This window comes from Excalfactoria chinensis, chromosome 14 (genome assembly GCF_039878825.1).
Source record: "Excalfactoria chinensis isolate bCotChi1 chromosome 14, bCotChi1.hap2, whole genome shotgun sequence".
NCBI classification, from domain to species: domain Eukaryota; kingdom Metazoa; phylum Chordata; class Aves; order Galliformes; family Phasianidae; genus Excalfactoria; species Excalfactoria chinensis.
The window spans coordinates 864,425-889,142 of NC_092838.1; the positions used below are offsets into that span (position 1 = coordinate 864,425).

Genomic DNA, 24,718 nt, shown 5'->3' on the forward strand with positions numbered 1-24,718 from the left:
TCAGGACAGAGCACTACCCCAGCCAAGCAGTGGGATGCTACCAGCAGGTTCTCACTTTGCTCCCCATGATCTGAGCTGCCATGTCCTTGGGCCATGAGATATATCAGTAGGTCTCACCTGCAGTCGCTGGGCTGAGGACCATTGCTCTGCCCTAGCGAGCGTCCTCCCTGCAAGGGTGGTGCCACTGGTTTGTTTCTGCTTTCACTTCAGGATGCAATTGTCTTCCCCTCAGTAACTGTCTGCATGTTTTTATTCTATTCCTTTCCTGCAGGCGTGAAACAGCCAGCCAGCCTGAGACCGACAGCACTTAGAGCAGTTGCTGGTACGTGTCCCTCCCCTCGCTGCCCATTGCCTACAGCTCCATGGTGGGGTTAGGTGGCCACAGCTTGCGACACCCCTCTGCCGTGGTCATTACATGTGACTGTCCTGTTAAACCCTGTGTCCATGGATTGAGAAACAGACGGACCCTGAAGAAGGCCACCTCTCCTCCCCGCTTCCTCTGTCCCTGCTGCCCAAACCAGGGAGCCTCCCGGGCAGTGCTGCAAGGTGTGGGGGTTGGGCTGATGTCCTGAGCTCAGCCTGCATTGTCCCATTGCTTCTTCCTGGCCTGCGTGCCATTGCCTCCACACCTGGATGCTTCGGGGAGGAGGATGGAGGGAGATCCCATCTCCTCTCTGTCTGCTCTGCCCCACCACTGCAAGGCTTCTGCCTTGGTCTCAGCTTAAGTCCAGCCTCACTCCCTCTCCTTCTGTTCCCCAACAGCTCCGGTTTCCATGGCGTGTGGTGGCAGCTTGCAGAACTTAGCAGCATTGCAGCCTTCCTGGAGGAGACCTGGAGTGAACCAAAGGGTTTGGTGGGGGGGGGGCAAGGGGTCAGGGCATCTTTATGGCACACCTGAGTGAGGGGAGGAGGAATACTCAATATTGCAGTTCTACTTTAGAAAGGGCAAAGAGCTTTCCCTGTGCTGAGGCCAGGTCAGGTACGTTTGTTGTTTCTTGAGAATAAACACTCCATCTTGTTTGTAGAGCTGCAGTGTTGATCTAATCAGGAATTCACTGGCAGCATCCAGCACAGCTGCTGGGGCTGGCACTGCCCTGCACCAAGAGGAAAAAGCACTGCCTAGAAACAGAAGGTGGAATCTCAAGAAGCACCAAATGACTTGGCCTGGCCAGTTTCTTTTTGACTTAGGCACTGCAGTAGGTGCCTGTTTCGGGTACCTTGCAGAATGCAAAGCTATTCCATGAGCTGAGGACATCGATAGCTGGCAGCTGCCTGGCTTGACCCTTCTGGCTGAACTGAGATGGGGTTTGCACACACAGTGACACCAGGGGCTGGCAGCATGTAGCTCCATCACGGGGTGCCAGGCAGAAGCTGTTGCCTGCTGCTTCAGTTCAGTATCTGCAGATTCAGAGAGGAGTCGGTGAGGTTGGAGCTTTGGAGGGTTTTCCCCCATATGGCAGAACTTGAAAGTCAGAGAAGTTGGATGTGACCAGTGACACTGGGAGACTGTGACAGAGGCTCAGTGGGGAAGAAGAGTAAACAGTAGGTAGAAATGTTTTGGGTGCTGATCTGTAACCCACTAAACCCCATCCACTGGCTTTTCAGTCCCTTCTTTGCAATGTAAAGGCTGCCCCCAAGGCCTTGCAGTGCTCCCTCATCTGCTGTGAGTGCTTAACATCCTTGTGCTACAGTCCCTGTGATATCATGTGGGACACACAGTACCAATTAATTTAGTCTGCCAGGAAAAATAGAAAAAACACCTCTACAGATCTCTCAATTGACAGCCATCCCAGCCAGCAATGGGGGAAGGAAAAAGCTGAAGTGGATAAACAGTGAGGATTTCATCTAGAATGGATGCAGACGAGCAGCATAAAGGCATTGAAAATAGCCTCCGAGCAGACAGTGTTTGCCAGGGTCACCCTCTGAGTGGTGCTGCCCTTCCAGGCAGACTCCTGACAGCACACAAAGCCTGCAGCTCCTGTAGCTCTGCCCCAGCTCCCCCACAATCTTCCTAGGGCCCAACATCTAATCCTAAGGGTGGGAAACAGGACCTCGCTGGGGCTGCAAACTCCTGCCTGAACACTTCACCTTGCCCCTCGGATGAGCACACAGCCCCTCACCCAAGCAGCAAGTGCCTGACATCTCTCAGCCTACAAGGGACAGGCCAGCAGCCCTGAAAGTGCTTTGCTGGAAGTAGCACGGAAGTCTCCGGCTTCAGGAGGGCAGCGCATGTTAGACTTGCTTGCAGAAGTAGCTTTAGAGGCAGCACGTGCAGCAGCCCGCGCTGTAGGAGTAGCAGTGAAATGAAAAGATCCTGTAACACAGGGAGGAGCTCAGAGATGCCTCTGTTGCAGCACATACAACAGCTGAGTACAGCTCACCACAGCTGGGTGCTGGCACAGGCTGGGGACAGCCAACAACCTCTCGCCTCCCACGGCCATCCATGGCAGTTGGGTACCCCTGGCTTTGCTTCAGGGTGCCTGGAGGACTTCTCAAGGCAGCCTCCAGCAGCACGTGTCTGTGTGCACAGCAGAGTCAGCCCGTTCCTTGTATGAACCACGCGTGATCGGAGCAAAACCAATAAACACTGAGCTCTTAGTGCCTCCTGCCTGCTGGAACTGCTGACCTGAGCCTCATCGCCTCCACATGCATCACCTCCCCATGTCCCCTCCCCACTCACTCCATGTGCCTGGTGGCACCTCGGCCACCTCCATCCTGCCACACAGCCTTGGCTGGGCACAGTGCCCCCCTGTCACCACTGTCACCTCCGCCATGATGTGGAATGCCAAAAGCCACGACACCCCCTGAAGGCAGTGAGAGCTCACAGCTTTCCCCTCATGCTGTGGCCCATTAAACGTCATTGAATATGAGCATAAATCCACTTCTCCCACCCAAAAGCCATTCCCAGGAGTGCTGGAACTTGGGCTGCTCTCCCATGCAGCAACTCAGTGAACCTCCATCCGAGGTTGTATTCTCTGGGCAGCCAGGGGCAAGGCTGGTGACCAGATCTTGGGGTTATTTTCTTTAAGAGCCAGTTCAGCCCTCGCTGTGCTGTGGGTGCAATAGGGGAAGGCTCCCGTACAGCTGCTCAGACACTGAGAACCATGCCTACACATTGGGAAGGTCCCCACGCGCCAGGAGCCATCACGGAACAGATTGCCGCCGCACTCCGCCCTGGAGGCGGACATGGCAATGCCCACGGGGGCACGGGCCGCCCGACCGCCGAGACAACGTGAGAGCGTGGAACCTCCGCCGGTGCCTTTAAGGCCCCCCCCCTCCTCCTCCTCCTCCTCCTCCTCTTCCTCCCCTCCCTTCCTCGTGACGTCATCACTGATCGCCACACGGAGGCTCTTCCCGCTCGCGCTGCGCCAATCGCGCGCGACGGGGTCGGAGCGCTGATAGCGGAGGGCGCCGAGGATGTGAGTGGGGCGGGCGCTGACTGCCGGTGCGGCCATCGGCCTCCATCCGCCCCGCCGCCGCTCGGTGCGGCCTCGCCGCCGCTCGGGGCTGCTCAGGGGAGCGGGCGGGAGCCGACGGAGGGGATATGGATGGACGCGAGGGACAGGGATGGCGCCGCGGCCTACCGCGGCCGGGGGCGGGGAGGAAGGCGGGAGGCCGGGCCGGGGCGGAGCCGGGCCTGAGGCCTGGAGCGGAGTTGGGGCCGGGGGTCCCGGTGCCCAGCAGCGGGAGAGGAGCGCGCCGGGAGCGCCCCGCGGGTCTTGCGCTGCCCGGCGTCGTTCCGCAGCCTGCGAGCGGCTGAGCCCCGGCCGGCCTCGGCCCCGCGCTGCCATTAGCCGGGCGGGCGGCATTGACCTGCCAGCGGTCTGACCTTAAATCACGCGTGGAAAACTTTCCTATACTCCTGTATGCTTCCTATACAGCCGCGCAGGAAGGCTGAGGGAGAGCCCAGGTCGTTGCCTCGGCTGCAGCTCTCTATGAGAATAGGGCTCCGCATAGCTCACTGTGTGCAGGGAACGGCCAGCTTATCAGAGTGCTCTGAGGCCGGCTGGGCTGTGCTGGGTGCTGCACAAACGCTGAGATGTTGGGGATGTCGAGTTTGGTTTCCGTTTTTGGAAGGGCGGATGTTGCTTAGAAATGCCTTGTGTTGTTTTAATGTTCTTCTTTACGGAGGCGTGTTCTAGTGAATGCCTGAGCACATACAGGTGAAAGCGCCCAGAGGCTGCATCTCCCAGGCTGAGCTTTCCAACTGAAACTTTCCTGGGAAAGCTCTGTGTTAATTGTGTGAGAGAACACTGGTTAGCTGAAGGGCTGCCTAACAGCTGCCTTTCGCAGGAGTTTGCTGGGTGTGTAAGCATCATTTGGCTGTTTTGTCTGGTAAGTGCCAGCCCGGTGGGTGCACAGAGGGGTGATGCTGATGGCTGCTGTTTACACGCAGCACTTCCCAGCACTCCAGCAGCAGGCAGGATATGAGCAAAGCACTTGCTGGTCTTCTGAGCTCTCACTTCCCATCTTGCAGAGAGGGAGATGTTGGGAGATGTTTCCTGTGTGCATAGGTAATAGGTTTCACACCAAAATGTGCCTGCCAAATTCTTTTTGAGGTTATTAGAATACACCTGGAGGCAGTTTTGTTATTCAGGTAGGATAAGCAGAATGCAGCAGTGTGTTTCCATGTCATGGAGTATGCGATAGATGCAGCCCTCTCATAGGAAATGTCTGGAATTGAGCTCTCAGAGTTCAGGTTCTACATGTAAACAGTTACTAGGTACACATGCAGCGTACTGGCACACACATTCTTTTCCAAGAGCTCATTAATGTATGTTCATGTCCCTCTGGGCATGCGCAGTTGCACTGAGGGTGGTTGATGGTTGTATGCCCGCTTACTTTGTCCCCATTTTTCCACCACCAGTTTCATCACTGACACTGTGGTTGACCTGTAGCTGTTTTTCCCCTATTTTGCAAACTTCCATTGCTCCTTAGGCCAGAATGAGCAACTTCCAAAACAAGGTGTGTGAAAATCCAAAGAAAGCGTCCTTGCCCCTGGTGCAATGCAATGATCAGTCTGTTGTGACTCCAGTGCTGCTTATGAAGGGGAACTAAGAGAAAACGAGGCTGATCACACACCAAGCAAAGCAGAAGTGGAGAGTTTTAGGACTAGTGCTCATTGATTCCTTTTGCTAAACTAATATATTGCTCATCAAACTAACGTACTGATTTCTGCTGCTCAACAAACCAGCCTATATCGTTACTCAGCAGCCATCTCTTCCTGCCAAGCATGTGCTTTGCTGCATAGGGTGACTTTGGAAGAAACCAGAGCTTCCTCTGGAGATGAGGGTGTTGTCAAGAGGCAGGAGCTGCATGCATGTCTTGTGTAGGAGATGAATGTCCTCTGTGTGCCTTCTAGGGGAGTGCATAGCAAGGATCTTTTGTACTTCCATGAATGTCACAATTTGTAACTTTAAACACGCATACAAGTCTGTATGCCATGAAGGTGCGAGCTGGCCCAGGGGCTGGCTGTAATTGCCATGCAGCACTGTGCCTGGCTGCAGTGCCCTGGAGAACTCACTTGTCCTCTGGTGTGCTGCCACTGCTGCGCGGCAGGTCTGCTGTGCTGTGTCTGTTCATCACGTTTCTGAACGCTCTTACCTTGTCACTTGGCTGGTCTGTTGCTTTCAATTAGGGGTCACTTCTCAGCAGCAAGGGGTTAGAACTGAGATTTGGCACAAGTGAGGCCCATTTGGTGCTGCTTTGGATACCTCTGAAGAGAAACGGAGTTAATGGGAATTAAAAAGAAGAGTTTGCTAGGGTTTAAAGAGAATAATAATAAATCCAGCACTAGGTAATATTTCCAGATTTTCAAGGCCTACTGAAAGCAGGGATGCTGTGGGGCACTGGGGCTTTCCCAGTGAGGGTAAGGAGTTGAAAATACATCTCTGGGTGAACTTACTCATGGCAGTAAGATCTTTGTGCTGTACCAGCTGTCTGCAAAGCTGCTACTCTGCAATGTAACATGTTTTCCTTTTTCCTAAAAAGCTCAAACTTTACCTAACACTTCAACTCTGCTCTTGTGGTGATTTTCAGTTACGTTTAAAGTTCAGTGTTTTGTGTTGCTTTTCTGTTCCTTGTTTGAGTGTGTTTTCCATAATCCCTTCTGCCGTGTATTCTTGAAGGGCTCCCTCACCAACCAAACGCAAGGATAGGTCTGAAGAGAAATCAAAGGACCGATCCAAGGACAAAGCAGCCACTAAGGAATCTGGTGAAAAGGATCGTGGTCGGGACAAGACGCGCAAAAGGCGCAGTGCTTCCAGTGGGAGTAGCAGCACCAGGTAGCTACCATTACAGGCAGTAACAAATACATGTTTTCAGAGCCACCTTTTGCTGACTTCCCCACAGCTCAGATTTACACAACCTTTGAATTGCATCGGTCACAATGAAACGATTAAAGGAAGGGGTTTTGGCCTTTGTGAAGTATGGTTGAATTAGTGAGCTATGGAGAGTCAGTTTTCATTGCTATAACTTGCAGTTGCTTTCTGTCTACCAGGAGAAGAGCTTCAGCCATTCTTTTTCTGGGTATTCCACTCACATTTTGCTTCCCTTACCAGGTCCCGCTCCAGCTCCACTTCCAGCTCAGGATCCAGTTCCAGCACTGGTTCCAGCAGTGGCTCGAGCTCCTCTTCTGCCTCAAGCCGCTCTGGCAGCTCCAGCACCTCACGCAGTTCCAGTTCCAGCAGCTCCTCTGGATCCCCCAGTCCATCCCGACGGAGACATGACAACAGGAGGCGGTCCCGCTCCAAGTGAGTTCTCTTTGTCTTTAGGAATTCCTACAGGGCAGGTTAACTTCCTTGTACAATGCAAGGTTGTGATCAAACAGATTTTTGCCAAGGATGGTTTGCATTCTCCATAACTTAGAGATGTGAATTTTGTTAGAACAGGCGTGTTTCTTTCAATGGCAGTCAAAACAGATGCCAGCTTCTAGTTCTTGTCTTCTTGTTTCCCCTGAAAACTGTGAATGTTTTTGTGTCAAAATCAGGTCCAAGCCACCCAAGAGAGATGAAAAGGAGCGGAAGCGGCGCAGCCCATCACCCAGACCTACAAAAGTGCACGTTGGGAGGCTCACTAGAAACGTCACCAAGGTAATGGCATGCTCTCCTGTAATGCCATGCAGGTGCACCTCTTGTGGGTGTGTGCTGGTGGCTTTTTTTAAAGCCTTCAAGGTTAGTTTTGTTGCTGGACTGCTGCTGGAACATTGCTGTTGGAAATTCTTGCTTTATGTCCAAACTGATGAGCGTGGAATGCTTCAGTAGAACTTCCTCAAGTCAAATTAAGCACGGGCTTGTGAGATTTAGTAGTGCTAAAAGTTCTGTGTGCCTTATTGGTACCCCAGAGCTCCACCTTCCTAGGAAGAAAGCTGTAGAAGTCAGTACAGCAGTAGAGATCACCTGGGAGGCATTAAGGACACCTGGGGGGTTCACCAGAAGGAGCTCCAGGAGAGCTGGACTGGCTGGAGTTGTCTTTGCTAGAATGTAGTTTAAAGGTCTGCAGAGGTACAAGTTCAGGGTGCTGAAAAAATGCTCTTCACAAAAACAGTATTAAGAATTGCACCTTAAGACTTTCTAACTGAGGACACAACTTCACTTTCCTAAGGTCCCCAGGAAGGCTTTTACACTCGTGCAGCTTTTGTAGCCTGTGGTGGTGTTCAGCCAGTAATTCTGTTAAGGAGTGATCTGAAGTGAAACAGACATAGATGTCAGTAGAGGATGTGGTAATCCCGGTGTCCTTTCCACACCTGATGAGTGGAATGTATCTCCTGCAGGTGGCACTGATTCAAAGCTGATGTGGTGCTGTGTGCTCTGTACCAGCCAGACCTGCTCAGTAACAGTGCTGTACATCCTTAACTTCTGCTCTTTTTTGGCAGGATCACATCATGGAAATTTTTTCCACTTATGGAAAGATTAAAATGATTGACATGCCAGTTGACAGGCTAAATCCACACCTCTCTAAGGGCTATGCTTATGTGGAGTTTGAGAACCCAGATGATGCTGAGAAAGCCCTGAAACACATGGATGGAGGTAGGTGTCAAATGCTGCAGGGAGGCTGGGGGCTTTGAAGGAAGTTCTTGGATTTGATGTGAAAATGAGATTGAGATGATTGGGTACCTTCTGGGGAACTGATCTGACATGATGTCATTCTGTTTTCAGCCCAAAGGGGCTTTTCTATGGTTTCAGGACAGATTGAAAAGAAAATACAGAACTATTAAAATGTTTTGGGTTTTTTTTTCCAAACAAAATATCATTTAAGTCTCTATGAAAATCCTTGATCCATGTCTGATGGGATACGTGGTGAAGAAATCTGGTGTGTGTGTGGTTTGGTCAGCATAACTTCAGAGTGTGGTGGAAACAGAAGCACGGGGTTGTGCTGCTTGTGTCAGAGCTGTGAATCGCTGTCACTTGGTTTGTTGGTGCTGGAAAAGGCTGACTTCATTTTTGTGACTTTCTGAGCAGGGCAGATCGATGGGCAGGAGATCACTGCCACAGCTGTACTGGCACCACGACCCAGACCGCCGCCTCGGCGCTTCAGCCCACCCAGGAGGATGCTGCCACCACCACCCATGTGGCGCAGGTCACCCCCTCGCATGAGGAGAAGGTGAGAGCTGTGGCAGTTCTTATTTCCTTCTTGTTGTAACAAGAATTCATCATGAAGTCCCAGTGCGAGGACAACTTCGTCCCATTGGACTTGATTGTCCGCTCCAAGTGACAGTTTAAAACAAAACAGTCACTTTCTGGGTGTCAGTTGAACTCAGGTTGGTCTTAATATTCCATGCCTGGAACCCTGGTGTCATACTGGTGGCTGTACAGACTGATTGTAGCACTTTATCTTTAGAGTTGAGCTTCCTGTGAGAAGTGTGTGTGTGGTGCTGTGTGAGCTGTGTGAATACTGAACAGTATTTCAGGAGCCAAAGTCTCAGATGAGCCTTTCAGATTAAGGAGAATCTGATGTAGAACGAACTTGCTTGTTTTGTGTGAAACAGAAAATGAGATTCTTGTCTATTCTTTGGATATGAAGCCGTCTTTCAGGCTGTGAAGCAGAGGGATGGCAGCTAGAAAATTCCTGCTGGGCTATTCCTGTTTGGGCTGCCCTTTCGCCTCCTGCCGTTTGCTCTCTGTTGGTTCCCTTTCACAGTGGTTTATAAGGGGGCGAAAGGAATCGATGAGCAGAGGTGGCAGGTGAGGTGACCTTTCTGGAGCTGTTCCCTTGTCTCCTGATAGGAATGTTCTCCTCCTCCCTGCCAGGTCCCGCTCCCCGCGCCGCAGATCTCCTGTTCGCCGGCGCTCGCGCTCCAGGTCTCCCGGACGAAGGCGCCACCGCAGCCGCTCCAGCTCCAACTCTTCACGATAAAGCAAAAAGAATGGACAGCTTTTTATTTTTTAACTTAAATTCCGTGAAAATAAATATTGTACCTTTTTTATAATGGGTCTAGGCGAGGAAGGGGGAGAGAGAGGGGGAGAGAGAATGCTGGCAGTGAAGGTGAGCAGAGAGGAGACGGCAGCAGTTCCTGGCCATTAGGCAGCCTCTGCTGCGGGGCTTCTAAGTTTCCTGGCATTGAATTGACATTATTGACAAACGGCCTTGATTTTATGTTTTATTCTTGTTTTTTCCCGGCTATAAATCCACCATCTGTGCGTGGTTGTGCAGGGCTGGTCGGGCCCCTTTCTCCAGTTAGCTTGCTGATTTCGGAATGCTTTGTGTGCTGTACAGATAGATGAGTGTATGAAATGAATCTCGAGCTGTTTGGGAAACGCTGCAGAACAGGACGGGGGGGCAGTGAGCACAATTGCTGGGACTGTCTGAGGGGCTCGAGTCCAGATCACACAGTCTGACTCCTTGAGCTGCTGCTTTATTCCCAGTCCCAAATAACGAGTCGTTCCTGCACACTGATGTTCTGTAGTGCTTCACAAAGGAAGCTGGGGATCCTGAGAGCGGGTTTGTAGCTGCTGCTCTGATTGATTCTTCCACCTTTTCTTAAAGATTTTGCTGAGTTTCCTGCTCGGTCCCTTAAGGAGTCAATGCAAGAGCTTCTGCTTCACAAATGTCCAGTTAGCAACTGATGAGCAACTGCTGCAAGGAAACTGCAGAGGGAGGCTTGAGGCCGTGCTGCTGCCTGGGGAAAGGCAGAGAACCACCTGTTGTACAGTCAATACTATAAAGTCTTTTTGTTGTTTTTTCTTTATTTTTGTGTCGTTTTGTATGACTTTGGAGCCTTTGGGGCCACGTTGTGTTTGTACTTGTGTAGGACGAGCGACTATCGAATAAAGCAGTAGGGTTGAGAAATAAGGGCTCTGCGCCTTTAAGAGCGGTGCGGGCGGGAGCTTCTTCCGGCGCCACCATTGATCGCCACACGGCGGCCGGAAGCGGGCGTGCTCCATCATGGCGGCGGCCTTGGAGAGCGCTTTGCAGGCGGCCGGTCCCGGGCCTTGTCCTGCGGCGGAGGCGGTGAGCGCCGTGCGGGCGGCCCTGAATGCGGCGGGAGATCCGGCGGCGCTCGGCGAGCGAGAGCGGGCGCGACTCGGCGCCTTCCTGCGCAACCTGGCGGCGGGGCCGGAGGAGCCGGCGGGGCCGTGGCGGAGCCTTTTCCTGGAGGGCCCGGCCGATCTCGCGCTGTGCGCGCTGACAGACGGCATGGCGGCACCGCGGTCAGTGCCGCGCCTCGGGACCGGCCGGGGCGGCGGGAGGGGATGGAGGCGGCCGCGGGGGGCGGGGCTGGGGGGGACGCCGCAGCCACAACCACAACCACAGCCCTGCCGCGGGCTGCCGGCCCGAAACGCGGCCGCGGGCACGTCCGGGGTCGGGTCATCTCTGGGAGCGGAGCCGGTGCTCACGGCGCTGTTACGGCGGTGACACCTCAGCCGCACGGCCGGCTCCTTTCCGGCGCTCACCGCCGCTCTCCTCCTTCAGCCCCGGCTGGTGGCTGGCGGCGCTGCCCGACGTGCTGGAGCAGTTCCTGCGGCGGGGCCGCCTGTCCGCGCTCATCTGGGAGCTGTGCCGGCCTCGCTCCCGGTACGGCTGTGCCGAGCGGCAGGACGCGCTGCTGGGCAGGATCGTGTGTCTGCCCGACCTCGTCGGTAACAGCCTCCAGGGCCGCAGCCCCGCCGCGTTCTTCCCGCAGCAATACTTCCCTCTGCTGGGCGGCGCGGTGCTCCAGGTGCTGCACAACGTCTCCGCTTCGCTCAGAGGTAAAACTGCAGAACTGGCGGCTCCTCTGCAGTGTTTTGTGCGCGGACCCCGCGGTTGGTGCTCGAGGTGTAAATAACGGCTGTTGTGGGGCCTTAAGGCCATTTTCTGTTGTGAAGTACGATGTGCTTAAAGGAATAAAACACCAGGACTGAGACTGAGTCTGCTGAAAGTCCTGATGAAAGCCACAGTCCTGTGAGCTGTAAAATATCCCTTGGCAGCACTTAGCTGTGAGCTGTGCTGAATGGAGCGTGTGGAAGCCCAGCACTGAACCAACCAGCAGTTCACTCACTGTTGTGTTGAAGCAGGACTGAGCTACTTCAGTGCTCTCACTCCAACTCAACATAGATAATGCTGGGCTGGTTTGTACCTGAAGTCAGGTTAAGGTGGGGGGGATTGAAGCCATACCTCCAAAGAAGAAAACTCATCTGTATTTTCAGACTTCTGGCCCTGTAGGTGTGTGTGTGTGTGTGTGTGCTGCCTTTGGGAGACGCTGGTGTTGATCTTGTTCAGCTTCCATCTGTTTCGTTCCAGGTGGCTTGGATTGCTCCGTCTCTTTCATTTCACATATTCTGGGAAAGGTGTGCGTTCATGGGAGACAAAGTGAGTGTTCTACCTGCCCCGGTAGCTCTGAGGGTTTGCTGTGGATCAGGCTGCAGCACAGGCTGCTCTCTGCTTTCTGAGGCCGCTCAGCTGCAGATGTGATAGGTGGTGACACTCCTTTATCTCATACAGGTGTGATGTGTTCGTACCTCAAAAATGTGTGAGCTTTCTGCCCTTCCCCTCGGCTTTCCATTTGGTCCATAGCTATGAAGTGTGTAAAGATCTTTACGTCTGCAGCTGACCTCCAGTGCCATTGCAGCAGTTCTGCCCAGCTGATGCATTTCTCTCTTTTCTCTTCTGCTTCAGAGGAAATTCTGAGCGTCTTGGTGCCCCCCCTCACAGATCTCACCAAGTCTGACTGCATCTGGCAGAGAATTTGCTGGCGGTTGGTTGAATGCGTCCCAGACCGCTGGATGGAGGCGGTGGTCCTTGGTTTTGTTCAGAGAGCACCGGGGTAAGAACTCTGTTTTCCTCCCTGAGGCAGAGCAGAGGCTGGAACTTTGCCACTTAGAAAAGATGCTGGCACACACAATCAGGCGTGTGGTCAGTTTCTTACAGTGCCATTTCCTGAGAGATCCAGGGGCAGAATTGCTGATTGTTCCCCCTCAGCTGGAACCTGCGCTGTTCCTTACAGACCTGAGCCAGGGCATGTAAAGTAAAAGACCTTATTTGCAGCCACTGCCTGGCTCTTAACAGTTAGAGGTGTTCGCTTCGTTGCAAATAGCTGCTCGAAGAATCCCACGTAGTGAGAGGCAGTGTGAAAATGACTCCGTACGTTCCTGATGTTTTGCTGTTGTTTTGCTAGGGCAGATGTCTTGTCTAGGTTGCTGGGGAACCTGGTTGTGAAAAATAAGAAAGCTCAGTTTGTCGTGACGCAGAAGATGCTGCTGTTGCAGTATGGCTACACGGTAAGGGCTCTGTGCTGAACAGCAGCGTAGCAATGCCAGCCTTTCCCACTGTACCAATTTGCTGTTGTTGGGTTATGTGTTATTTAGCTCAGCTCCAAGTCTAGACTGTGTCTGTTCTGTATTTGTCTGGTCTTGGCGGTACAGGTGCTGTATTCCTGTCCTGATTTTCCATATGTTTCATCAGCAATTGCATGAGTTGCTTTTTTGTTCTTATTTTTACTTTTTTTTTTTTTTTTTAATTAGCTTTTCTGTTTGAATGTTGCCAACCTGTCCTCCATGTTGGGAAGTTGAACAAGTTAAACGTACATGTTCAGCACCGCTGGATGCTGACTTTGTGCCCAGCTAAAGCAAGACCTGTGGTTCTCTTTACAGACTGCAGTGCTGCAGAATCTTCTCGGCTATCTGGCCCTGGATGGTCTTCGTCGTGCCTTATTGATCAAGGTGAGGTTAAGTTGTGGTTTTGCTGAGGTGTCCGGTTGGAAAAAATTCTGCCCTATGAGTGGGGAGTTTTGGGGCTTCTCTCAGTCCCTCTTGTTGCTGTTCCGACTTACACATATAAAAGATCCATTTCAAGCTGGTTTGGATAAACAAAGCTATTTATACTCTGAATCAGGTGCTGCAGGAGCTGTTGGAGACCTGGGGCAGCAGCAGTGCGGTGAAACACTCCCCAGTGGAGCAGCAGCAGTATATTAGTAAGGCCATCCTTATCTGCCTTTCTCACCTGAAGGAACCCGAAATAGAGAGCTGCAGACAAGGTGAGCTGGCAGCAGAGAGGAGTGGATGTGTTTTAACAGGAAGTCTGACTGGGAAGAGATGATGATCTTGTTTTGATGTGTAGGTAAACAAAATGTGTGGCCTTGTTTTTCACTTGTAGGAAGGTTGACTGGGATGACCTGTTTGGTCCATTTCAGGCTGGAGTTCGTTCTACTTCATGAGGCCTCTTACTGCCTCGTGATGCTGGAATTTATAACCTGTTTTCTCTGGCAGCTGCTCGCTCAGGCCCTTCTTACCTTTCTGCCCTTCATTGGATGACCTCTAAGGCACACATTTAGCTCTGGCGTTGTTTATGTGCTGTCTGTGTTCTGCAGAACTTCTCACGAGCATGATGGAGGGTGTGAAGTGCCACCTGGAGAGCAGCCTGCCACAGATACGGCGTCTGGGGATGATAGTGGCAGAGAGCATTAGTTCAAAGATAAACACGGATGGGCCCGTCCTGAAGTTTCAGGTAAAGGTTATGATGAAACTTCTCTCTGTATGTGGGGCACAGAGGAAATGCAAGTTTAAAGCCAGGTGAGCCGGAGCATTATCATAGAATCATAGAATGGCCTGCGTTGAAAAGGCCCACGATGCTCATCCAGTTCCAAATCCCATTTGTTCTTTAAAAACCTGATTCATTCACCTTGTTGCATTGGCGCTTATTAAATGTTTTAAAGATTATAAATAACATTGAGACAAGGTCTGACCAAGTGCTACCATGAAATACAGGGGGGAAGATTTTGCACGGCACAGATCTCATTGCAGCTTAGTATGTTACTGCTGGTAGTGATTGAAACAAAAGGGGTTGATATGTGTTCAGCTGATGATCCAGTCCCCATTTGCACAGTGCAGAGCTCTGGGTCAGGTGTTGCACACTGGGTTTGCCTGCCATCTTACAGTGCAGCAACGCTTGTTCTCAATGTCTAGTATGAAGAAGACGATGAAGCAAGAGAACTGAAGTCCCTCCTGGTACAAACCGCTCCACTCGGTGTCCTCCCAGGTCTCCCAGACAATGAGTAAGATGTTGCTACTTTTCCTTTCCATGTAGCAAATACGGAAAACATACCGAGTAACTGGAAAAGTTATGCTTGATTTTATGTCTTTTTTTCCCTTGATCATCTTTAGGGTCTGTGGCTGGAAAAGATGAGGTGTTTGAGAGTGAACTTTTTAGTTCTGCTCATTCCCTTTTTGTCGATCATTGTCCTCCCCTTCCAGACAAGCCCTCACCTTGTTAGTCAGCCCTTGTGTGTAATCAGTTTTGATCCTCTGATCATTCTGTTTGCCTTTCTCTGTACCTTTTTTGAGTTGTACACTGGCATCCAGGGTAATCTTTTATTTTCTTACTAATGCACCGCTGTTAGAATGCAGTATCATTAATTTAAATTCACAGTTCTAATGGGAGCATGTGTTAGAACTGCTTGTGTGACAGCTGATCGTAGTGAACAAGTAATTGCAGCACTACTGAGGCTGCAGGGCTCTGATGGCACCGATAGCTTTTTGCTGAAGAAAACAGACTGTCACCTTATTGGTTCTATTGTTTCTCATTGCTTACAGCAGGAATGAGAACACAGATGCACTGCCACCAGTATTGGAAAGTAACAGCAAATCACCTACAGCAACGACTCAGGTGGTGCCGGATGAGGAGTCAGATGTTGAGGAGCTTGACAGGTATGAGGCAAGAAGCTGGTAGGAAATGGAAAAGAAACAGTAGGTTCTTAAGAGCAGACTTGGAGAGAAGGGAGCAGATTTTGTTCTTAGCAGAATGAGGGAGCAGACCTTGTTCAGCTGAGTGGTATTCAGCAAAGTGAGACATCATGTAGGAAACTGTATGCAAGAATGCTTGTCAGTAGCTGGAGCAAAGCCACCATCAGGTACAACCATTGTACTCATTCAATTTGACTGGCTTATGAGACACTGCTTGGACTTATTGATATATTATCATTTTATCATTGGACTTGTCTTATCCTGGCTTTTTACAAGTATATAAAGGAATCTCAGAGATCAGCTTCGTGCCTCTGGGTCAGCTGATCCCTACCTACACTTGGCCAGGAGATCCACTTACAGAACTGCTCCTTCATTGAGCTTCAGTCATTCATGCAGCTTCCCAGGGAGCCCCTTCAGGCTGGGCTCCAGCCATGCTGATCTGCATTGCAGCAGTAGTGGTGTCACAGTGGTGTTTGTGCTGCTTCTTTACTTTACTGAGGTTAGCTGGGCAAAGAGTAGCCTTCCCCCATGGGCTAACTCCTGTCTTTATTTTGCTTACAGTGATGATGACCTTATACCTTATGACATGTCAGAGGATAAAGAACTGAAGAAGACTAAGGCTCCAGTGTATATTCGAGACTGTATTGAAGGTGTGAGATTTGGGGCTGAGTCTTCATCTTGTTCTTACTGTTTTGAGGAGAGTGGTCTCATTCGGTTTGTTTTTATCTGAGCCAATCCAGAGAAGCTGCATTTTTCAGTTATCTGGGCTCAAGTGCTGAACTGTTGCTCATGAAGAGCTGCAGTCTGGCTCCTAATGCTGGTTGTGTGCTGGGTCAGCTGTGCCTTCCTACAAAAAACCAAAGTGCTGTCAGAGGAAGGTTGGGGTGTATACCTGAGCAGAACCATTCCGTTATTATCTTACCTGCCTTCTGTTTGCCTTCAGCACTGACAGGTTCTGAAGATCTGGACAAATGGGAAGAAGCTGTCAAGGCTCTTGAGAGCTTGGTTCGAAAGAATCCAGCGGCAACAAGAGAGGTGAAGCAGTGTGAGCTAATAATTACCAGTGGACTCTGGTACGGGGTTGTCCCTTTGCCCTTGTGAGATTAGTTTCCCCAGCAGAGCAACCCATGGAGCTACTGCGTGTCTGAACTGTGAGCTTTCAGCTTGGGAAGGGAAATGGAAGGCAATCATTTCTTTTGAGCTGAGGCTACAGAGCACAAAGAAGCAGGCAAAGGTGAAGGCAGCAGTGTGGCACTGAGCAGCTCCAGCACTGAGATACAGATGTTTGCAAGTAGACCTTGCCGGTCACACAAATGTAGCTCACTAATGAGGGAGCAGGTAGGATTGTACTGTCAGGATTAAAAGCCTGAGTGAAAGGAACTTAGGACAGAGAGGCTGAGATGATGACTGCTCGCAGTGACCCGGCAGAGAACACCTGAAATGGGATTTAAGCCATGAATTGTAGTGACAGGTCTTCCTATCTCATGATGTTAGCATTTGTCCACAAAGCCAAAGTGAAAAGTGAACGTGGATAGAGAAATCAGCTTAGGGTTTTGTTCTATGTTTTGAGAATTCCATCTTGATGATATTGATCTTAATGTGTTATTTCTGCCTTGTGAGTAAAGGGCATGTTGTGGCCTATGTTATTCCCCCTGTGCTAAAGCATTAGAAGTGGAAGTGGATGGTGCTGTAAAACCCGTGAGAAGGATAACACCTGCAGTGACGGGATTCCCTTTGTCTCATTTTGAGCAGGTCAGCGTGGAGCTGGCAAAGATACTGTTGCATCTGGAGGAGAAGACCTGCCTGGAAGGCTTTGCTGAGCTCCGTCAGAAGGCACAAGTGGCTGTTTTAACCACTGATCCAATTCCTGTTAGTCCCTCTTACTGCTTCCTTTTCTCCAGTTGAGGCACAGGCAGAAATTGAAGGAGGTGAAGTCTCTTGCTGGTCTGGTAAAAGCAGCTTCAGTTAAAAGCAGTGTGAAGAGCTGGTTCAGGTCTGGCAGTGCCTCAGGGGTGGGCTGTGCACTGAAGGGTCTGGAATGGATAACAAACAACAGAAAAGCAGAAGCTTGTTTGAGAGCTGTAACGGGCTAAAGGACATTGTGTGCATGGGTGTACCTGATGAGGCAAATTCAGTGAGGACTTTTTGCACTAAAGAAAGATGGCTTTATGCAGGAGGAAGCTGAGGCACGTTGGGCTTCTCTAAAAGAAGCCTGGTGTTTGTAGTCAGCTGCCATGATGGTTATTTGGATTCCTCTGTGTTGGGGGGAGAGAAGAATGGCAAAGTCCCATTAGTTGTTTGCTTCCTTTGGGAGAATTGAGATGTGGAAGTATTTGATTTCCCCTACTCTTAGAGAGCTCTTCTTCCCTCATCTCAGGGCCTTGTTGTTAGCTGACAGGAAACTGGGCATTGCCTCAGATGGAGAATTTAGGATGTTTAGAATGATAGAAGGGCTGCTTACAGGCTGGGCTCACCGCTCCTTCATCTTTCTGCACAGGTTGCACAGTACTTGACCTCCCAGTTCTATTCTCTGAACTACAGCCTACGTCAGCGCATGGATATTCTCGATGTAAGTGCTCCTCTCTTCGCTTCCCACTTGTTATGTCTTTGTTGCACCAGTGCAGAGTCCCTAAGATAAATGGGATGACCTTTATTCCTTGTAGGAGAGGTGAGGAGGAAGCAAGTGTATGGGAATCTCTTAGTTACTATTTGTGCCTGCCATTCCTCTCTTGCTCATACCTCTGTTGTATTTGAATTAGGCAGCAGTTGTTGCTCGCAGAGTGAAAGATGCGTGATGATCTTTAGCCACAAAGCAGCCGCTTTCTCCTGATGTGTCGTCGTTCCGGGATCTCTTTGCTTTTTCTTTGTCAGCAGTTTGCCTGTGGCTGCTGTTCTACTTCAGGGCAGAGTGACTGACTGGACCATTTCCTCAGAGTCCACCGACTGGGTTTCAATTACTTGCTTTGCAGTTCTTAATTCTAAACTTGTGCCTTTCTGCCTTGCTGGTCCTGTTGCTTTGGGTGCAGGTTGACTTGTTTCCTTAGTACAGAGATTATCCCTATTTTAACACATCCCTCCTTTTCTTCTAGGTGTTGGTTTTAGCAGCTCAGGAACTGTCCCATCCCAGAGGCCGTGGGAAGCCCAAACATTCTGGTGCCCAAACACCTTGTATCCAGCTCCTTCCTGAGAGTGGCAGCTCCAAGGACTGGAGAAGAATTGTTGATGAGAGAATCAAAAGCAAGACGAGGAGGTTTGCTAAGGTGAGGCCATGGCAGAAACAAACGTCAAATCCAGCAGAAACTGGGACAGTAGGGATTGCTGTAGTTTTTATCTGGAAAGAGCAAAATAGACGTGAAACTGAACCCAACCAAAGGCAGGACTGGATAACTTAACATCTCAGTTTCACTTTAGCATTTTGCTCAGCTTTTTGCCATAGGAAGGACCGAACCCTGTATTTCTCTTCCAGGAAGAGAATGAAAATAAATGTTGGTCTCCTTGTCTGTCATTGAAGGAGAGCTCTGGCTGTTCTTTGCATGTTCTGAGCTTGTCTGGCCACTGCAGGGAGCTGTGGCTGCACCTCAGAGATCCCAGAGCATCCTCCTTCAGTGCAGCTGCATCGGGAGTGGACCGTCTCAGCCTTCCTCTCTTTTTCAGGGAGATAAATTACTGCCAGTTTCCCAGGTCCCGTAACTCCCCGGTGGTTCATCATGGAGAAGTTGCTTTCCAAAACTCCATTCTTGTTTCTTACACGTAACCCAGCAGTACTGAGATACCTTCTAGTGCAATATTTGGAAGTGTGAGAGGATCTGAAGTGGGGAGTGAGGTGACTGGCCCGGAAAGCAGCAGCCATAGGTGTTCAGTAAGCAATAGCTGTCAGTGGGATGCTGCAGTAGATGAACGTAGAACTGTGGGTGCTGCATCCTGTGTCTAGACTTTATGTTTCTTTTGGACAGGGTCAGTCTCAGGCAGAACAGCCTCCTGGTCCAAATGAGTTCAGTTCTCTTGCTGGACACTTCTTTTTTCCACTGATCCAGAACTTTGACAGGTGAGTGAACACCTTGGGATGTGGGCTTGACAACTCAAGTGGATCTCTTGCTTGTTCTGCTTGTCTGAGAGCCTCAGAATAGAGCCCATAAGTTGTGTGGGGGTCTTGTGACACCACACTGATGCCTGGCTCATGGATAAAGCGTACTGAGGAAGACTTTCTGCTCTCCCACTTAACTGATGTGGTTTTCTTGGATGGGAATATGTGAGACCTTGCAATACCTGAATGCATTACTAAGCACGGCTGGTCAGCAGGTCCACAGGGTGAGGATTTTTGCAGTGCCCAGCAGCATCTTGGCTGGCCTTGAGGAGTTCATACAAAGCCGCTGGACTCAGGCTGCCCTCTGTAACAGAAATTAACTCAGAATTGGTGCTGGCAGCAGGATGGATTCTTTTGGTCGTGTTCCAGGACACGTAGTATTGTCAATCACTCAAGTCTTTGTTTACCAAAGGAAGGATCAGTAATAGATCCCACAGGAATCAAGATTCTTGTACTATCTGTCTGAATGGTTTGTTTTAGGATGGCAGCAGTTCTAGCTTTCGTGTGCAGTTTTCTAATAAAGCCAAGCTGCTGGTCGAGCAAGTGATCCTCAGTGGAAAGGATGTTACCTGTGAGCAAGCAGCTGTGGTCTGTGTTGGACTCTGCGTGGGACAGTTTGCTCCTCACAACCACCCCAACCATTCCAGAGATCGTCCCTGTCGCTGTTTCAGAACTCTGTCTTGCACTTGCAGGCCTCTGTCAACGTTTGATCTCCTGGGAGAAGATCACTTTGTCCTTGGAAGACTGGTCCACACGTTAGCAGTCCTGATGTACCTGGCTGTCAACACCATGGTAAGAAAGGTGGTGTGGAATGAGTTCCAGCCTGGGAGCTCACAGGTGCTGTTGCGCACAGCAGTGGGCTCTGAGGCCTGCACTGAGTTTGGGTCACCGTGCTGAGGAGTCCTTGAGGGCTGAGAGATGATCAGGAGGGAGGTGTGGGATTCAGGCTTCCCTGCACTTCCTTCTGCTGCTTCTGGTTGTTTTTCTTTCAACTTCTATGGGAAGTCGAGCACATCAGTTCTTTTGGCTGCCTCAATTTTCTCTTCTGTAAAATAACCGTTAACCCTGGCATTCACAGCTCTGTGTATTGAGACCCAGTCCTTTGAAGTGACTGTGAAGGCGTTCAGTGTTTTTCATCATCCTGTTTTACAGGCGGCTACTGCAATGGGAAAAGCGCTGCTGGAGTTTGTTTGGGCGCTGCGTTTCCACACTGACTCGTGAGTTGTAGCTGGATGCATTTGTTCTTAAAGGTCCCCTGTGAGCTGGTGGCACAGCCTGGCCTCGTCCCATTCTAACACCTGGCTGGAAATGCCAGTGACTTCACCCGTTCTTGTCAACGCTGACCTCTGGTCTTGTGCTCCTTTGAGCATTTGTAGAGCATGTAATGGAAGCACGGCTTTAATGTCAAACAAACACAGGGATTTAGTTGGCGTCTTCTAGTGTGGAGGTACAGTCATTACCTATAAGAAGCAGGGCACGTTTCTCCAGCTGTCCTTGTGATGTCTTCAGCTGAAGAAGCTCAGAGAACTTTAGATGCAGCTCCAGCATTCAACTTAGAAAGAGATGAAGACACGTAGGAATTGTAAACACACAATTTCTGTTTGAACCTCAGGCTTTCCCAGGTCTCTGCGCTGTGCTGTGCACTCTGAGCCCCGGTGTGGCAGGGGCTCCCTATGTGAGCAGCATGCCAACTGGTTCATAATTACACTCCTAATTAGTAGGAAGGTGGCAGTGGTTACTGTAATCACAGACAGTAGGAACTGGAGAAGCCTTGATGGGAGCCATAAGAAGCAACTCAAGGTAGAGCAGGAAGCTGCAGGTTCTGACTGGTTTGCCTTTCTCCATCAGGTATGTGCGCCAGGGGCTCCTGTCCTGTGTCTCCTCCATACTCCTCAGTGTCCCTGCGGAGCATCTTCTGCAAGATGTGACAGAGGAACTTTTGGAGACTCGGTCCTGGCTGGAAGGTGAGATGTGGTGGGCAATGTCAGCGCTTTCCTGGCCGGTGCTGCAGTTTGCATCTCCTTAAAAGTGTGGCTGCAGCAGTGTGTGCTTGTATCGTGCGCCACGCTCACGTGATAAACACTCACTGCTTGTCTATAAGTCTGGGGCGGGTAGCAGAGCACACCGTGTATTGTAGGGGTATCTAAAGCACAAACAGGTGTGTGAGGCATCTCCAAGTGCAGCTGTCCGCACATTTAGAACAGTTGCCACACAAGCACTCCTTGTGGAGCTGCAGAACACTGTCACGTTGCACATTACAGCCAGGCTGTGACGTACGAGGCTTATGTGGCTGTTTGATGCTATGTGCACATTCTATAGGAGGAGGAAGAGCCCCATCTCCCGACATCCTATTGCTGAAGGAAATAACAGCCCATGATAGAGAGCAGCTTGTGCTGAACAATGTGTGCAGACTCCAGTTTTTACGGGTAGTGCACAGCTTGAGCTGCACAAGTGCGTGGTTGCTGCGTATTGCAGAGTGCTGCGAGCACGAGAGGAAATGATGCTGTGTGATCTGTGCTCCCGGAGCCTGCACTGTGTTCTGCGTGGCCCTTGTGTGACTCCCTGCCTTGATTTCCTTCACCATTCCCCCTCTTGGTGAGCTGGTTTCCCACGGGGAGCAGGCAGGAAGCAGCACTGACACAGGCGGCCTCTGATCCTCACAGGTTGCAGAGCTCTGCGGCCTTTAAGAGAAAGAGAGCTGCCCTGTGGGCCCCAAAGCTTTCCTTTTACACGCCTTTCCAGGCGTGTTGTGGCCCTCTTTACAGAATGAGGGCAGTGTGTAGCCTGGTTTCAATGAGCTGGAAGGAGGAGAACAGGGTTAGAAGCATCTTTTATGCCTGTAGGCAGTGTAACAGGCTTTTCACGAGGTGCTGCTGCCTAGAAATTGTGCGATAGATGCTGGTGGGAATGCGTGAGCTCCATGGTGTATCCAGAAAGCTTAAAGAACACAGCTCTGCTCCGCGTGTAGCCAACTGTCATTGAAGTGCCATTTAAAACTTGTGTCCTTCTGGAGCCTCTTCCTGAAGCACAAATTCTTGTGCTGTGGCTTTGCAGTTTGTTTCCCTGGTTGGTTCTGGGCTCCTCCTTGCTGCTCTGCAGATGAGGGCAGGCTTTGGAGAGAGGCCTGTCCTTGTGCCACTCAGGTCTGAGGGAAATACCTGAGCGTTTCTAGGGAACTTCAAAGGCAGCTGCTGAGGAATTGAGGGAATTCCTCCCCCCAGCCTTGCAAATGCAGTGGAACTGTCCTGGGGAACTTTTGAGCTGAGTGTATCCTGGTGCCGGCCCGTTCAGCAGCAGCAATTCAAGGTCTGTGCTCCCGCAGTTAGCAGCAGTGCCAGCATCAGCCCCTTAGCTTATGAGCTTGCAGTAAGCTGTCTTGTATTCTGCCCATTTTCTCTTTCTATAGAGGGAGTGTGGAAACGCTGCAGTGAAGCCCTCCCGGGGTTTATAAATAGCTCTGCTCAATCTGAATGAGTCATGTGTTTGGGCTGACAGTGCTGGGCTCTGAGCACACTGCTTGTGCGTACAGGATATCCTCGCACAGGCTCCCTGCTCTTCCAGGCTCCCCCTGCTCAGACATCCTGCGCGCATCCTGGTTTGTACTTTGCAGGCTCGGGAAGGGCCCCTGAAATAACAGCTGCTTGAAGCAGCTTCATCCCCTCCCTTTCATTCTCCATAAAGCATAAAAATGTTCCAGTTTAACAGAAGACCAGCAGAAAATGGTGTTAAAGAAGCAGGCCTTGAGGTTCCTTTCCTCCAGTGCCGTCTCTGCATTTCAGGAGGGAGCACTGAGCAGTTTAGGAACTGCAGAACGTTCTGCATCTGTGTTTTGAAGTGCAGTCTGTGTTCGGGCTGGTTGGTGGACGGGCTGCAGAATCTTCTGGACGGCTCGAGGGGAGAAGTGTGAATTCTGGCCTGGCAGATGTTTTGCTGCCGCATTAATGCTGGTCTGTGATGGTCTGTGAAACGTTACAGACAAGTTGGGTGAAAAGCAGCACGTTTTAAGTTTCCAACTTAACCTTGGATTGTTCCTTTGCAGATGTGGTGGAGAAAGATCCAGATGGGGACTGCAGGAGGTCGGCCTTACAGAACTTGCTACTAATGGAGAACCTGAAGAAGAAACTGGAAACTGCCCCTTCCTAGATGAAGGGTGAAAGAAATGACCTGAACCTCGTCTTCTTGCCAGCTGGATGCATGTAGGCACTGCTGGGGCCTCTTCAGCGGTCACCTGGCTGGAGAAGAGGAAGAAGGGGGAAGGGTGCAGCGCTGTGAGCCAGCGAACCCGACTTGACATCTGGACTTTGTAGTGGAGGCCAATTGAGTGAGCTATTGCTATCCGGTACAGGGTGTACAGATGCAGGAAGGTAGGAGCGCGCTGCCATCCTCCCCCCGCCCCCAGCCCCCACCCCAGCTATTTATAACCTTGGCAGGTTTGAACGCTCTGCTAAAAATACAGGGAAGATCTCATAGCAAACTTCTTGTCAGAAAAACAGGAGGGCTGGAAGCAGCCACTTACCTCCCAGGGCTGTCTGTGACATCCCCTGACAGCAGCTGGTCCCATCTGTGCCAGGAGGAAACTTCATTCCTAAAGTGTGACTTGTTCAGAGCAGTGAGAAGCTCCGCTGGCTGTAGGTGACCCCACTCAGAGACAGGTGGGCTGTAGGACCAGATGACATCCAGGGGTCTCTTTCAAACTCAACCCCTCTACAATTCAGAGGCACATCCAGCTTCCTTGTCTGGATGGGCCCATAATATTTAAATACAGCTTTGAGGGGGGGAGCCTGCAGGAGAAGGGCAGTAGTTTGACTTTTGCCCAAGCTCCTGGCCCCATTTACTCTCTAAGGAAAGAAGTAATGTTGGCACCTGCAGCCGAGAATTTGGGCTGACAAACCCTCACTTCACCTCCTCAAACAAGGCCTGAACTGACACTGCGCAGCTTTTATTAATTTCTTTATTAAAATACAAAAGCTGAGGTTGATACCAGGCTGGGCTCAGTCTGCTCCTTGTCTGCAGCGCTTAAAATCATCCACCACTTGAATCCTGTTGCTTGTAGAGTCGAGCAGAAAAAAAGAAATGTCTTGGTGATAACCAAAAAGTTTGTGGCAGCAGCTGCTGGACTGGTCTGTGACACCTGAAGAGTGCAGAGTAAACAAGCAGTGCTCAGGTCAGTCGTGCTGCTGCTGACTGTGAGGTGTCAGGGACCTTCCACTTCATCAGCCACTTCTTCTTCCACATCCTTGTTCTCCACACCGCTGTGCCGGCTTTGCTCTGGAACCAAGGCCTGGCTGATGGGAACGCCTGCTCCTCGGTGAACCGCCTCAATCGTCTGCTGCTTGATGTAGTAGGTCAGGTTTGTGCATGGAATTCTCTTCCGCATCTGCTCCAGGTACTGGTAAGCCTAAAGGAAAGCACAGAAATCACCTGCAGGGAGGGGTGTGTGGCCCTTCTGCAGCTCCCAGCAAAAGGGGGACAAGCA

The 24,718-nt window shown here is 50.8% G+C and overlaps 3 protein-coding genes across 5 annotated transcripts in view; 2 read left to right on the forward strand and 1 right to left on the reverse strand.

The window, feature by feature from the left end:
- The first annotated feature begins 3,302 nt into the window (after nt 1-3,302).
- On the forward strand, nt 3,303-10,284 carry RNPS1 (RNA binding protein with serine rich domain 1). The gene is made up of 7 exons (XM_072348842.1): nt 3,303-3,419; nt 6,129-6,284; nt 6,561-6,752; nt 6,989-7,091; nt 7,874-8,027; nt 8,460-8,601; nt 9,249-10,284. Coding segments are annotated over exons 1-7 (855 nt in total). The 5' UTR covers nt 3,303-3,417; the 3' UTR covers nt 9,355-10,284.
- Nucleotides 10,267-24,219, forward strand: TELO2 (telomere maintenance 2). Of its 2 annotated transcripts, none has more exons than XM_072348841.1 (20): nt 10,267-10,649; nt 10,912-11,189; nt 11,722-11,790; nt 12,097-12,244; nt 12,596-12,698; nt 13,071-13,139; nt 13,312-13,453; nt 13,787-13,923; nt 14,382-14,470; nt 15,012-15,122; nt 15,720-15,808; nt 16,102-16,193; nt 16,911-17,027; nt 17,656-17,727; nt 18,248-18,418; nt 19,112-19,203; nt 19,935-20,034; nt 20,395-20,459; nt 21,091-21,206; nt 23,282-24,219. In XM_072348841.1, the coding sequence occupies exons 1-20, from the start codon at nt 10,384-10,386 to the stop codon at nt 23,383-23,385; spliced, it is 2,430 nt and encodes an 809-aa protein (XP_072204942.1). In that variant the 5' UTR covers nt 10,267-10,383; the 3' UTR covers nt 23,386-24,219. The 2 variants fall into 2 exon arrangements, with proteins under 2 accessions (XP_072204942.1, XP_072204941.1); XM_072348840.1 differs by having other exon boundaries at nt 10,268-10,649; nt 15,009-15,122.
- IFT140 (intraflagellar transport 140) overlaps nt 24,163-24,718 on the reverse strand; it is a 40,194-nt gene continuing 39,638 nt past the window's right edge. The window contains exon 30 of one of the 2 annotated variants that reach the window (XM_072348839.1): nt 24,163-24,640. In XM_072348839.1, the coding sequence (XP_072204940.1) occupies nt 24,437-24,640 (204 nt within the window). In that variant the 3' untranslated portion in view covers nt 24,163-24,436. The remainder of the gene's footprint in view (nt 24,641-24,718) is intronic. The other variant, XM_072348838.1, reaches the window with a different exon arrangement.